The sequence below is a fragment of the Cololabis saira genome, chromosome 18 (assembly GCF_033807715.1).
Source record: "Cololabis saira isolate AMF1-May2022 chromosome 18, fColSai1.1, whole genome shotgun sequence".
Taxonomy (NCBI): domain Eukaryota; kingdom Metazoa; phylum Chordata; class Actinopteri; order Beloniformes; family Belonidae; genus Cololabis; species Cololabis saira.
Genome location: NC_084604.1, coordinates 28,115,698 through 28,130,965, shown reverse-complemented (window position 1 = coordinate 28,130,965; position 15,268 = coordinate 28,115,698). Strand labels below are relative to the sequence as shown.

At 40.6% G+C, this 15,268-nt stretch overlaps 1 protein-coding gene across 2 annotated transcripts in view; it reads left to right on the top strand.

Moving 5' to 3' along the window:
• nbas (NBAS subunit of NRZ tethering complex) overlaps positions 1-15,268 on the top strand; it is a 194,915-nt gene that overhangs the window by 13,851 nt on the left and 165,796 nt on the right. For both annotated transcript variants that reach the window (XM_061746583.1, XM_061746582.1), the window contains exons 9-18: positions 2,468-2,566; positions 4,310-4,448; positions 4,534-4,599; positions 4,706-4,834; positions 5,199-5,262; positions 5,664-5,857; positions 6,557-6,832; positions 14,098-14,223; positions 14,553-14,704; positions 14,846-14,983. In XM_061746583.1, the coding sequence (XP_061602567.1) occupies positions 2,468-2,566; positions 4,310-4,448; positions 4,534-4,599; positions 4,706-4,834; positions 5,199-5,262; positions 5,664-5,857; positions 6,557-6,832; positions 14,098-14,223; positions 14,553-14,704; positions 14,846-14,983 (1,383 nt within the window). The remainder of the gene's footprint in view (positions 1-2,467; positions 2,567-4,309; positions 4,449-4,533; positions 4,600-4,705; positions 4,835-5,198; positions 5,263-5,663; positions 5,858-6,556; positions 6,833-14,097; positions 14,224-14,552; positions 14,705-14,845; positions 14,984-15,268) is intronic.

Sequence of the window (15,268 nt, the reverse complement as noted above, 5' to 3'; positions counted from 1 at the left end):
CTCGTATCCAGAACTTAACATCTCAAGGACCGCACTGGATTTGCACGTCCTTGCAAAACCCCAAGTACAACAACAGGGTTTTGACTGAATGTGGCATATGCATCAAATGTCACTTGAACTGCTTTCATCTTTTCACTCTCTTAACAGTTCAATAGCTGCCACTACTGCTTTCAACTTGTCAACTGTGACATTTTGACTTTGTTAAACCTTTTCTTTCCGCTGACATTTTAACTCCTTTCTACAGGAGTTGAAATGTCGTGTGACACATTTGCTATTTACAATACTCTCAAACCACACTGCTCTGATTTGAACTTTTAACTGTATTCAGTTGCTGTAGTTATTTTTTTCTTTCTTTTAGAACTTCAGGATAAGCTTTCAACCCTTTTTACTTAGCTAGTAAGCTGAAATGAGGCTATAACTTTGTTTAAAACACTTGAACTTGTTTAAATCATTGACACGTGGATGTTCGACTTAAGCAAGCGCAGTTTTATTAGCTTTTTCTGGCTTCAGCAAATACTTAACTGACTTATCTAAAGGCTTTTTTAGCCAAATCTGAACTGGCAGTTCAACTTCATACTGTTCATATGCTCAAGATGAACACTAAAGACTCAGTTTTAAATGATTTTCCGCTTCATTTAAAAAGTTTAGGCGGTTTCGGCACTTCAAAGTGGCAACGTTTCAGCAGCAAAATCACAGACGGATCCTTCAGAAGTTCAAATCGGCGGGGAAACTGTCTGATAATGGGCACGGAGACAAGTTCTCCGACATGATTTCTGCTTTTTTCTCCACCATTTCTCTCCCGGTGTGTTGCTGATTCAGCGCATGCTTGCATAACCCCAGATTTCAGGTCGCTCGCACAGACAGCGGCAGCAGTTATTTCCTACACGTTTCAAAATCTGTTGGCAGATGCGACTACAGCGACCCTTTCCACCCACGGCACTTATATCATGCTAATTGTTGTGAGCAAGCGGAAGTCGGCAAACGAGCGTAATGGTGTCAGTTACAACAGACTGATGTGAAATGGTTTTCATTTGCATCCCTGAAACACCATCTTGTTTCTAAAATTAAACATGTACTGGACGTTAATTGATGAATAAATTCATAAGTCAGATACACACACACACACACACACACACACACACACACACACACACACACACACACACACACACACACACACACACACACACACACACTCTGAACCGCTCATCTCAGCCATTCTCCCACTTATTTGTGTGGTATGATTTCGTGCAGCCAGTTTGCTTTGAGTTCAGAGGCGAGGGCAGTGATATTTCTCGTTGAATAACAATTTCTGTGCTTGCGTGTCTTTTTTCAAACACAAATTTTAAATATTTTATGATATCTGATTTGTCTACATGCTATCCTCATAGATCCCCCAGACTTTCACCCCTGTTTTCTTCTTCTGCATGTCCCAATTTGGTTGCTTGAACTTCCTTCTGTCCTGCAAAAGCTATGGTGTGGTGACGCTAAAAAAAGCACAGGGGGAGAAATCGTGCAGGTCATGCGTGTTGAATCTTGATCAGACTTTGTCCCGCGCTTTAAGTTGCGCATCAGTTGCGCGTGCCAATAAATGTTGGCTACAAAACGTAGAGAGGAGAAACTGATTTATTCTCCTATCACAGACAGAAATGGTGTAAGCTGCTTTTGGGAGAATCGAGGTGAGTGTGTGTGTGTGTGTGTGTGTGTGTGAGAAGTTAATTGAGATGTGGGAGACATTTGCACCAGATTTTTTTTTTTTCTCTCTGTAAGTGGTTTTAAAGGTTCATTTTCTTTTTTTTGTACGGAGGTCTCAGTCACTCTTCGTCTCCGTATGACTGCATTCCAATATTGTCGCTCAAAAACTTTAAATTAGAATTTCAGAATTATGGCTGAGCTTTGACAGTAAGTCACTTCTCTCACTCTGTTGCTCTGTGCCAGCAATTTTGTCTACACACACACACACACACACACACACACACACACACACACACACACACACACACACACACACACACACACACACACACACACACACACACACACACACACACACCAACCATGGCTTTGCCGTGCCATAAACACCTAAATGTCTACAGCAAGCTGAACTGTCAAAATATTGAATATCCCTCAGCTATTCTCCTCTTTTTCTCCACCCCTTTCTTTTCTTCTCTCCGTACATTTACACTGCAAAGAAAGATTTCCCCTGCGAGATATCCAGTCAACAATTATACAACATCTCCTCTCGTACCAATCTCATTTAAATTGCCCTCCTTAATTAGATTATGTATTTTACCGTGTCTCATTTTAATTGCAGCTGGGAGAAATATTGCTCTGTAATTTTTTTCAAAACAGCTTTGATGGCCCGTTAACATTTTCCACGCAAGTTGTTTGCGTTTTTATTGTTTACGTGCCAGAGCTGAATTGTCACCTTTTGATTACCTCTGTGCTTCCTATTGTTCTGTTTCAGCGTGGGAACCAATCAGAACTTTCAGGAGAACCACACCTTCACCTTCTCTAGCCACTACTCCCATGGGATCACGTCAGCTGTCTACCACCCAGGCCACCGGTATGTTCAGTATTACCACACCCTGCATCCTCTGGCTGCATGTTTAATATAGCATTTTATTTTTGTTTTTTCCAACATTGAGCTTTTAATCCTGATATGACAGCCCAGCTGATGCTTTCAGTCTCCACATGACACTCTTGAAAAATATATTTTCTTTTAAACACTCCACAGTCCGAGACTGCTTATATTAGTTTCACCGTTTGATCATCAGTGTTTTTCATGCAATTTTATTCAGCCATCCTTATAAGTGCTTTGAATCAGATTTCATCATGAGCTATATGGGGCTTAAATATCCAGAGTTGTTTTTGAGTAATTTCCAACTATTTCATCATTATACAGGTTTGGGCATAAACTCTTAAATGTGTTTTATTTTGATTACTGTACAAAAACTAAATTCAAGTCAACAGCACTGAAAGTTCATCTTACTTTAAAACTATTTCCTTTTCACACTGGGTATAGTTGTAATCTGCTTAAGAATACATCCGTCACGCAAGCGTAACATTAGAAGTATATAAGCCATTCTTCTTTTTTCCCACTAAAGGACTCAGTCATGGTTCCAGAAAACGTATCTGTGAAAATGGGTTATAAAGCAAGAGGGTGTAATGACACATGGCTCTTTTCTGTGTTTTTGGGTAGTGCACAGTTGTTAGACAAGCATCAATCCTGTTAAATATAGGTGGTGTTACTTGTAATGGCATGGGAAATAGAGAAAATAGAATTAAGTTGCATCATGCGATGGAAAAATGCCAAAAGAGAGCCTTTAGAAGCAGAAAGTGCTCTATATCTTACCGAGATGTCCTGCACGGGGAAAAGATGTTGGAACAGGGACAAGGGGCCCACGCGGTAATAAATGAGCCAATCGGGTTAATGTAATACCTGCACAATTTCACTGCAGCAGTGCAGAATCTCCTTGGTCATTTTTACCATATTGTATTCAAAGCTTTTGTGTAACTGCACCCGGTTCATAATTGCATCTTTCAGTGTTTCCACCAGAATCGCCGAATGTATTTAGACCAGTGAAACCTGGTTGGGCAGTGTAGTGGATTTTGGCAGCTACTGTCAATGTTTGCCAGCTGATAGATTGGATGAAACATTTATGATCTATGAGTGAAAAGTGGGTCAAGATCAAAGAGAATAGACGAGAAGTGAGAAAAACAGAAGGGTTGAGATGCTGAATTTTAAGACATTTTTTTTTCAAAGGCCAAACAAGATTATGAAAGCATGCAGTGTCTTATTTCATGGAGCAGGGGCAGACGGTAGGCGTGCATCAGAAATGCCAGAGGTAGTCCGCAGGAATCTGCATTCTTAAAATCACAAGATCACAGAATTCAGAATAAATAACTTATAACTAAATAACGTATTAAATATGACTAGATGTCTTATCACACATGAGCTCCTCATCGGCTTTTGAAATGACCTCAGATCTTTCTTCCAGTTGGATGTTCGGTTTCTCGGCACCAGGGGGCAGTGTTGAGCTGAACAGCCCTGATTCATTGCTGCATCTGGTCCCAAAGAGAGAGCCACTAATCATTGTTTTTTTTTTGTCCGTCTTGACTATTGATTCCAACTTCACTTTTAATAATAAATAATTTGAAATGTATTGCTTTACTAAATGGAAATCCGGCTGTAATAATTCACCCTGGCTTGAATCCAGGTGGACAGATGACCCCACACCTTTTACTTTCTGTCCTTGTTTCACAAAACATATTGACGATCACTAATAGTTTGTGTTTGTGTATATAGATTGCTGCTGGTGGGGGGCTGCGAACCGGGCGACGATAGCGCATCTAAGGCCTGTTGCAGTGGCATCACAGCCTGGAGGGTGCTTTCTGGCTCGCCGTACTACAAGCAGGTCACCAACTATGAAGATGACATCCATCCAGTGAGTCCCCACATAAATGTGCATTTTTTTTAAATTTTTTATTTCATGCACCCCCTTAACTCTTATATTCCCTCTGTGTCTTTAGAATCAGAAGAGAGGTTTCTTCAAGATTCCCAGCTTTAGATTTTTTTCCAGACAAGGAGATGAAAAGGTACTACAACCCTCTTGTGTATGTTTACCTCACGGGGAGATGAAAGTGTATTCCAGACACGCTGTTCACTTGTTCTCTTAAGAAAAAGTGAATTTCTGTTGTCCAGGAAGGTGTATTTCGGATGAGTCTGAGCCCCGATGGCTCTCTGCTTGCCGTCATCCACTTCTCCGGACGTTTGTCTCTCTGGGACGTCCCCTCCCTTCAACAGAAGTCCACATGGAGCCAAGACCAACAGGTCCGTGTCCAAACCGCTGGTATTTGTGATTTCGCTGAAGCAAAATAACCGTATGCACTCTGCTTAGTGTTCCTTAGTAGCGTTTTACACATTAGATGCTTGACTGACTGTATTAATATAATCCCTCTCCGGCCAAGGTACGGGTGTGTGTCTAAGGAGAACGATTGCGTGTGTGTGTGTTAGCGGTTATATTCTCTGAATGTTTTCAGCGATTAATGCAGCGTATGTGCATGTTCTGCTTCACCGCTGGCAGAGCTTGTGTGCGCTGTAAGTGTAAACAGGGTTTGCAGATTAATTTCTTACCCTGTCTCTTTTTTTCCCCCCTCTCTTCTGTGGTGCCTTCATCCTTCGGTCCTCCCTGCAGCCAGGATTTGAGGAGATCAACCCGGAGTGGAAGACATCACTGGAGAGAAGGAAGAAAATAAAAGGTATTTTTGCCTAAAGGGCTAAAACAAAAAAAAACCTGGTTTGTTGCTGACATCGTAATGAAACTTCAGATACGATTTAATGATCTTTGACCTGTCTGATTCAATGAATTACACAGTTATTACACAGTCTGACATGGTTAGCAGATATTTTTCTCTTTTTTCATCCCTGCATTTGTACCCTGTAATCTTATTTTAAAAGTTTGTAAGCAGTGATTGATGTATGTGTCCTCTAAGCAGTGATTGATGTATGTGTCCTCATATCAAGTGTGAACGGTGATTTCATGTAGGGGGAAAGCAATTTTAAAAGTTCTTATTTGGTTTTGAGATAATCGCTCCAAATGAAGGGCTGGTAAGAGCACAGAGCATCAAGCCAGGAGAAACCTTCTCTTCTCACTTCACAGATAAGGAGCAGTACTACCCACTGGTGGATGTGAGCTGGTGGAGTGACAGTGTGCTGATTCTGGCTCGCTGCTCCGGCTCGGTCACCGTCTCATCCGTCAGGACATTGCGCAATCTTCTGGGGAAATCCTGCGAGTGGTTTGAGCCGTCACCCCGAGTCACAGCCGCACACGATGGGGGCTTCCTCAGCCTGGAGGTAAACGTTGCATTTGGGGATCAGGAGTGTATGCTTTAATTTTAATCATATAATTTTGGCCCTTTATAGGTTTAAATTATTTATTTAAGAGTAGAGAACAGATATTTACATTTTGTGGTCATAAGTTCAGCAGTATTTCTATTGATGGTGCCATGGATCACGTATTGTGTGTATGCCTGGCAGAATAGTGATGTGACAATTACTACATATGTTAAACTCTTCTGAACTGTGGGACGTCACAACATATTTTTGTGGTTTATGCTTTTAAAATTGTGCAAATAACTAAAGTAAAGGAAGTACATTGGACTCTTGGGATGTAGATATCTGTTGAGCAAGCGTGACCTGGCTGTTGCGTTATATTAAGGAGAAGGTTAAATATGGCGTTGTTACTAACTTGCTGGATGTAAAATATGTTGCACTGCAAGCCATGCTTTATTTGTCATCCTTTCATTTAACGTTGGGATTCAAACGTCCATATGCTGCATCTGAAAGTCATTATGAGGCGGTTGCAGGAAATCCTCTTGTGATTTGGACCAACCAGATGGATGTATTTTATGTAAAATGACAGCTGGAGCTTTTGGCTCTTATGTTTGTACCTTTTTATATCTTTCGTTCTCTTGTGGCTCATCATTTTTAAACCCTGTGGCTTCACCTTCTCCATTTCTGCCCTCTCTCTGTTTTTACATCCTCTTTAACCAGTGCGAGGTCAGACTTGCTCAGAAGCGCGTGCGCCTGGAGAGCAATGTCAGCAGTGGGGCCGGCGAGGATGAGGAGGGAGATGACGGAGGAGACTCGGACTCGGACGAAGAGTCCTCAGCCAAAGCCCGCTACTTCGGCTACGCCAAGCAGGGGCTGTATTATGTGACAGAAATGGAAAGGTTCGCTCCACAGCGCAAACGCCCGCGCACTGTCATCAAGAACTACCGACTGGTCAGCCTCAGGTCAACCACACCAGAGGAGCTGTACCAGAGGAAGGTATGAGGCCAACACTTTCAAACTGCAAATTTATTATTCGTCCGCACGTGCTGGTGATGGGTATTTCAGATTTTATAAAACATTTATAAAACTTTTACTGGTACTGTATTTAGAAGTGAAGAATTTATTCCATAGCAGTAATAAATGAAAGGGCACTCCAGTAAAGATCTCAATTTCTCCGGGTTGAAAAAAATGGGTTGGTCTCATCCTCTATTTTCCCATAAACAATTCATAACAAACTGCACTTGTATTTATGTAGTTTTTTTTAAGTCTGGAAATTTAGCTTCTTCCTAATTTCTAATATATTTCTACAAATATTAGTTTAAAATTCAGATTTTCATATATTAGTTTCCTTCACAGATGGAATTTTAGACAAGATAGGGACTGAATTATAGCAGTGACTAGACCAGCAGCCCGCGAGTGCAGATGAGTCGGTCCTTGGAAACGCTGGATCTGTGCATGTTGCTGATGTGGCAATAGCTGTAGCTTACAGATAAAAACTCACACAGTACCACGAAGAGAGGTCACACGTCTTCTAAGCTGGAAAAGTGAGATCTGACTTAAATGAATGGGATGCGGATCATTTCTTTGGTGTGTGCTTTTGTCGGTTGTTGAATGACTTGAATCTTTATGGCAACATTTTATGTTTTTAAAGACGGCTTTGAATTCTGAAAGTGCTGAATCAGTAATAGGAAGAGAAATAAGACCTCTATGTGGCTGCGAGTTGATTTCAGCTGTGTTGTTGTATCACCTTGTGTAAAATGAATCTTACAATTTGATGGAATAGCATGATACAAGTATACTAGCAAGTGGTTTGTGCTAAAACGTTTTGGATGGATTCTTAGAGGTCATAATCTGTGCCACCACTGACATTACATTACATTACATTACATTACATTACAAGAAATCTCAGCAAATAAATTAAAATAAATAATATTAATGCTATAAAAATGGTCACATTGTGATAACTTTACTGCACGTGTGCTGATGAAGACCAGAAGGCGGTCTCACATTACACCAGTTTTAGAATCGCTGCATTGGCTCCCCGTGTGCTTCAGGATCGATTTTAAGGTTCTCTTATTAGTTTTTAAATCTCTTAACGGTCTCGGGCCTTTTCATCTGTCTGATCTGCTTTTACCCTATAAACCCTCGCGGACCCTGAGGTCCACAGGCACCGGCCTTTTAATCATTCCCAAAGTCAGAACTATAACCCAGGGTGAGGCATCATTTCACTACTACGGCCCACGTCTGTGGAACAGCCTGCCGGAGAACCTCAGGGCCGCAGAGACTGTTGATGCTTTTAAGAGCAGGCTCAAGACTCACCTTTTTAAATGGGCTTTTAGCTGATTCCTTTTAGTCTTTCTTGTATACCCTTGTTTTAACCAGCTGTCCTTGTTGTTTTAACCCAGGTTTTATCGTCTTATGTTTTTAAGTTGTTCTTATGTTTGTTTTAGCAGGTCTTGCTTTCTAGACCTACTTTTAGGATTTTATGTTATACTTTTAAATTCCTTTTAGCGTGTATTTTAACTTCATAGCCTCTTATCCTGCTTTCTTTTAGCTTTTAGCTCAAGTGTTTCCTCATGGGGAGCCTCCATGCTGGGAGTGACTCTGGCCTGCAGGGGTGTCGTCCTGGGGGTGGTTCTGGCCTGGATGGTTGTGGAGCTCTGCACCACGGTTTCACCGCTGTGGTGTGGACTCCTCTATCTGTCCGGGCCGGGATGGTCTCTGTGGAAGCCTCCCTTGTAGCTGCGGGTTATGAGACCTCCTGGCGTGGATGGCTCCCTGATACCGTTTCTTCACCTGGATCCTCAGATGTTCCTGATGCTGATCTTTATACTTGCTAAATATCTTTTTAACTTTGTGTTTTGCATTCATTAGAACAAGTAGGCAGTTGTCTGGGTACTGGCTGTTTGTTTTTTGGCTTTGCATGTTTAAATTTGACAATGAGGGTTGTTGTCGGGGGTAATCTCAGAATGACTTTCCAGAGTTTTAACACAACTTTTCGCTTGGATGAGATGAATACCATATATGTGATGTCATCTCCTGAACAGCACAAAGTATTTTTCATAGCTGCAACCTTTTTATGACAACAAGGCAAGGCAAATTTATTTATATAGCACAATTCAACACAAGGTAATTCAAAGTGCTTTACATTGACATTAAAAGCAGCAAGACATAATTAGACAGTAAATAACAAATAGGTAAGAATAAGAAAAGAAGTAAAATAATAAAAGCACAAGCTGTTAAAAATAATAACAGTGTGCTGTGTTAAAGCAAACCGTGGTGGGAGCAGCTGGAGAACTTGATATGTATAATCAGACGGAGAGCAGCAAGCTGCAGTTGCAGCTCAAATGCTTGATCGCGGCCCAAACGCTGAGGCAAAATGGTTCTGAATGTGTTTACTGTAGGTAAAATCACAGAGAATGCAGATGCATAAAAACTAACCTGCTGCTTGTGTGAGCGTCTGTTAATGTGGCTGCTGAATTAAATCAGACCCCAAGGCTTGATGACCGATATGCACATCTCACTCAGTTATCGGTTATTATGCAAAAAGAAAAGTTACCAAAATGTTACCTGGGTGCTCATTTAGAGATGACACTACACATGCTCAGTTTCCATCCAATTAATAGAAAGCAGGGAACTTTCTCACCGTGGTTTTATTCCGTTCACAGCATCACACACCACAGGCTCATTAGTTGGTGAAAAGCTCAGCATTACCAAGAACAGCTCCGACAATAATGTGCAGCTCAGCCTCACACAGTGTTATAAATTTGTTTTTACAGAGAAATGCATATTGCCTTTTTAATATTTTAAAGATAGTCAATTTCTAATTATGTCATCGCTTACGCAGTGCCTTTACCATTTTTTAAAACTAATAAATGAGTAATAGGTGCCTCAGCGTGGAGCCAATTTTAAAAGCGGTTGATTTGAATCGTTGATATCGCATTTAAACCGAAAATTTCCATCTCTTTCGGTGTCTAATTTAGCAGCAATTTAAGGGGTTCGCATACATCCATTCTGTCATTTGGTGAAATGTAACAGGCTGATCAGCGAAATTGCTTCAAGACTGAGTAAATCCTCTCTCAGCTCGGCGAAGGCTGTTGTTTTGCTGGAGCGCCATTGAGGAGAAATGAAAACCAAGCAAGATGCTCAGTCTGCTTTCAGGCTATTTTTCAATCCTCGGGGATTCTCTGAAATGCTAATTGCAGAATTAGAAATATGGCTGTTGGAGCTGCTTGCTACAAATTGCTGCAAAGACAACAAGATTCTCCATCATGGGAGCGCAAGTGAGAAGGGCTGTAATCTGCTCTCTATGTTCCCAAGTTTGAGCATGGCTCATCACTCATTTTTATGACACATCATCTGCTGCCTTCTTCATCATTGTCATCATCATTAGATGCCATTAGTCATCTGCATCAATCCTACCACTGGAGAGTTACAAAGTAATACATCATTATTATCTCTTTGTAACACTTGGTACGGGCGGCACTTCCCCCACTGCTGATGCTGCTCATCTGCAGGAATTCTGTTTTTTTTTGTTTTAGTTTTTTTTCTCCACATGTTCTGTTTCTAGGTGTGTAATTGAGGGAGCTGAGGGCCCTTTCTTTTTTCTGCATGTGTATTTTACATATGTGTGCATGTCTGACAGCTCCAGCTTTCCACTCGTCTTCTGAAATATTCACATTGTCTGACATTTCTGTGAGTGGACACATATTCTCTCAGTCACAGAAACCAGAGTGAGTCGATCTCTCCTTGGCATTTCTCCTCAATCAGATTTATTATTCATATCGTCGGAGAACAGGCCAGAAGAAAGGCCTTCAGGTTACTCCCTCAAGTCGCCTGCTCATGTTTTTCAGATTCTGATGATGCGCTTGAACCAGGGGTTAAACTGGGCTGGAGTTCTCCGGGGCTGAGCCCTGGCGAGGCCAGCGCATACAAGGAAAACTAGTCATCATGGGGTTGCTTAACTTTGCATGTCTTCACTGATGTATACATTAACATTTTGTCAGATTCAGATGTAAAATTTTCCACGACTGTTTTTGTAAACAACCCTCGAGGAGTCAGTGAAACAACCTTTTTCCCCTCAATCTTCCAGTTTATGGAGAACTTGAAACAAGATTCACAGAAGAAATTGATAAAAGTAGTGAAAACAGACCTATTTAGAAACTTATTTAGCTATTTATTAACAGAGGTTACAGTTTCAGACAATCTGTTGATGGATAAACTATGGTGCCTTTCATTTATCCGCACACAAGAGATAGCCAGATAATAGAGTGACAGGTGGATGAAAAGGTAGAGAGTGTTATTCAAGAATGAAAATCAATTAAATCCATCTGAAATGAGGGTTTGCAATATGACATTCAAATTTGTTTCAATTAACTGTTAAATTGAAATAGCTGATGAGCTCTGATTATACCAGCGTAAATTATATTAAATTATGGTTTAGTGACGAATTCTGATATAAGTTTACCTGGATGCAACATTAAGGGATGACGATAATAATGAAAATAAATTTGCCCGCTGTCTTTTCTCCTATTCCCTTCTCCTGCCTCACAGACGTCATTCAGTAATAGTTTATCAAGCTTCTTTATACCTGTAATGCATTCATTTAAAACATTTTAAGGTTCTAAGTTACATTGGACATGCAAGTCTTTCTATGTCTTCACTTTTCGAGAGGGGTTTCATAAAATTGTGAGTAAGTGGTGACTGAAATTTAATGAAACATTATAGAAATGTAGAAAAATGTGTTTTGAGCCTGTGTATATTGTAATTTTGTACAATATAAACAAATTCTAATGTAGCTTTGCATGTGGTCGGCTGCAGTCGTTTTTTCACTTTTTAGGAAAGGAAAAGCGAAACTCTGAAATTGGAATAAAGGTAGCGCTGCAGGGGACGGTGTTTCCATTGAACAGTTTTTTTCAAACAGCTTACAGTAATTCTCGTAACTCTTTGTATCTCGTCCCGTGAGAGTTTTCTTCAAAACAGCGAAAAAGAAAGTCTGTACATAGAAGAAAATGGACACAAACATCTTCAGTCTTTAGCCGCTACAGCCATTGAGAAACTAGTTGGACTACATCATATTAATGAGGTCAAAAACAGCTGGAAATTAGACCTTGATTACCAAAGATTGATCGGCTACATCACAGCACAGTCAGAAATTTGTGTTTCCATGATGCTTGAATCGCCTGAAAAACCACCTCTTGAAAGCGATAAAAGGTTTTTGAAATATTTGGGAGTTTTTTTTCTGAATTAGAGCCGTTTTTGCGTAAATCTTGCGGTAATGGAAACGCGACATGCATGTAAAATGACAGTGAGTGGCGCGCAGATTAGGAGGTGCCCCTTCATTTCAGCTCCTGTGGGGGAACCCTGACTCTCTGTCTGTGTGATTTGCAGACTGGCAGGGCTGCGAACAGTTTCATTAGCTGAACCCAGACAGAGCAGGAAGTGTTTCTTTTGATGTCCTCCTACGTGAGATTTAACTGTGTGGGGTTCTTTTCAGCCTCCAGGAACCAGAGTCTAGTGAATGCGTTGCTTTGTACTTCCTACACACAGAAAGAGAAGGATACTCGGTGTGTCTTTCTGCTCGCATGTATCTTATTTACACATTGAATGGGCATCCTGTACATACAATTAGGTGTCATTCTACTCTGATGCTGGATGAAATCATTTTGTGTGGCAGTGATATGACAAAGACTTCTACTATTTCAGAATGAGAAATTATGAAAACATCAACAAGAGTCCCATTTCAAATAATTAGGGCTTGAGCACTGACAGTGCGAAGGCCCTATTGTATCTGTAGGAATTGTTCTCGTTCTCATTTTTATTCTCGTTCTCGTTTTTATTTTTATTTTTCCGACGAAATGAGGGCCTTTTTGCCCCCCTAAACGTGCCCCAAAAGTCACCAAATTTTGCACGCAAGCCAGGCCTGGCGAAAAATTTGATATTTAATGGGCGTGGCCTAATGGCTCAACAGCGCCCCCTAGAACAAACGCCTAGTAACATGCACCCAGATGTGTTATACATCAAAATGTGCGTCTCAATCCTGGCTCAAAGGCGTTTCCATGGCGACGATAGCGCGCCCCCCCTTCATCTGATTGGTCCATATTTGATACAGTAGTTCCTACTTTCTGCCATAACTTTTGAATGGTTTGACATAAAGACTCGTGGGTGGTGTCATCGGACTCAGTTTTGAGTCCTTGAACATAATTGGTGCAAATTAGCCTTCTTCTGATTGGTCGATATTTGATAGTTCCTATTTTCTGCCATAACTTTTGCGAGTAATGAGTAATGATGCGAGTAACATGCGGAGTTCCTCAAGGATCAATCCTGGGCCCAATACTGTTCATTCTGTACATAAACGATATCTGCAATGTGTCAAAGGTCTTGAAATATGTTCTTTTTGCTGATGATACCACTCTGCTGTGCTCTGGAAAAAGACTTGGCCGAGCTCCTGAATACAGTCCAAGAAGAATTAACTAGGTTAAAACAATGGTTTTACATTAATAAATGTCTTTAATAAATCTTTAAACATAAATAAAACTAAATTCATATTATTTGGATACCGTAAACCTAACGACCAGCCACAAATTAAGATTAATAATATCAAATTAGAAAGAGTATATGAGAATAAATTCTTAGGTGTTATTATCGATTACAGACTATGCTGGAAGCCACATGTAAACCATGTCAAGTCAAAATTATCCAAAGCCATAGGAATATTGTATAAAATAAAGAACATCCTCAACCAAAATTCATTACACCTGTTATACAGCTGTTTCCTGGTCCCATACATTAACTACTGTGTGGAGGTCTGGGGACACACATATAAATAAATAACAAATCCGGTTTTTATTTTACAGAAAGGGGCTATCAGGATCATAAATAATGCAGATTATTCTTCATCAACCAACAATCTGTACGGGGTGTGTAGATGAAGTTTGAGATTGCAGCAATGCAGAGTCTGGTACTTAGTTATTGTTGTAATTGTGACTAGTTGTGGTTGTCAGTTATAATGTGAGGTAGTTAATAGTGATGATAGGCAGAAATTAATCCTGAGAAAAATGCATGGGATCTCAAAAGTGCAGCAGGTTGTGCCAAGGTTCTCTCCGAACCTTGCCCTCGTGTCTTTTAGTGCCATATAAAAGAAGGCTATGGATAATTCTCCTGGTTTCTATGATTATCTAGTTCTCACGATGAGAAGGAAAAGAGGCGGTTGTTGATCCTGTTCACATATTTGTTTGTGTGCCCTTTTGTTTCTATCACAGATCGACAACGAGGAATATGGTGAAGCGCTGTCTCTTGCCCACGCATATAATTTGGACTCTGACCTAGTCTACCAGAGACAGTGGAGGAAGAGTACAGTCAGCATCGCCTCAATACAAGATTATCTGGTAAGGGTTGAAAGAAATGAGAGAGAAACAGCCACAGAGATTTCTTTCAAGTGTTTTGTTGTCTATCACATATATTAGATGAAGAAAAATATCTATATACATTATGTCTCTATGGTGTATATATGTGTGTCTATATATATGAATGAATGACTGACTGGGAGAAATGGACAGTTAAGTGCTGCAAGAACCCCCTTACTCTATTTCACGCATCATTTTTGCCAATTTGTAGTGTATTTTCACACCCTCCCCTCCTAATGCTATATCTCATTTTATCCCATCATTTCCACTGAACCCGCTCTGTCTCTTTTCATTGTCTATATCACTCTCAGAGCAAGATCCGTAAGCGCTCGTGGGTGTTACACGAGTGTGTGGAGCGCGTCCCAGAGAATGTGGATGCAGCCAAAGAGCTGTTGCAGTACGGCCTTAAGGGAACTGACATCGAAGCCTTGATAGCCATAGGAAACAGAGAAGATGGTGGCAGGTAGGGCACGTTAAAACACACAATATCCATGATGAGTCTCCAAGTAACAATCGGTTTTGTCCTCTTCCTCCACCCGAGGAATTGTGTTTCCTGTCTTGTTTTGCTTATCTGTCTTTCCTCATTTGCGTTTGCGTTCATCAGGTTCATCATGCCAGGTGACGTGGACCTTGATGATTTTCCTTATGAAGACATCCTGCCAGATGATGAGGAGCTGGAGATGAAGAAGGAGAAGGAGAAGAAGAAGAGATGTGAGCTGCTCGCCAAGGTCGACTTCAGCAGGTAAACGGCAGTGAAGCCTTCGGTTCGTCAAACCTGTCTTTCAGTCAAAAAGCAGATGAAAAAAAAATGATGGATAATCCTGTAGTGTATGTATTATTGGGTGTTGTGTACATTAAAGGACATGAATCATCACTTAAGACAAAGATCAAGTTTCAGTGTGGATACACGTGGACAAATTAAAGAAAGAAAAGTAGTGGTCATTATCATTTTTCTTTAGTTTCAAGATCTTTCAGTGACTATTGCAGGGTTTTCTTTCTTTCTTTAAAGGAAGGGTAGCAACAAAAC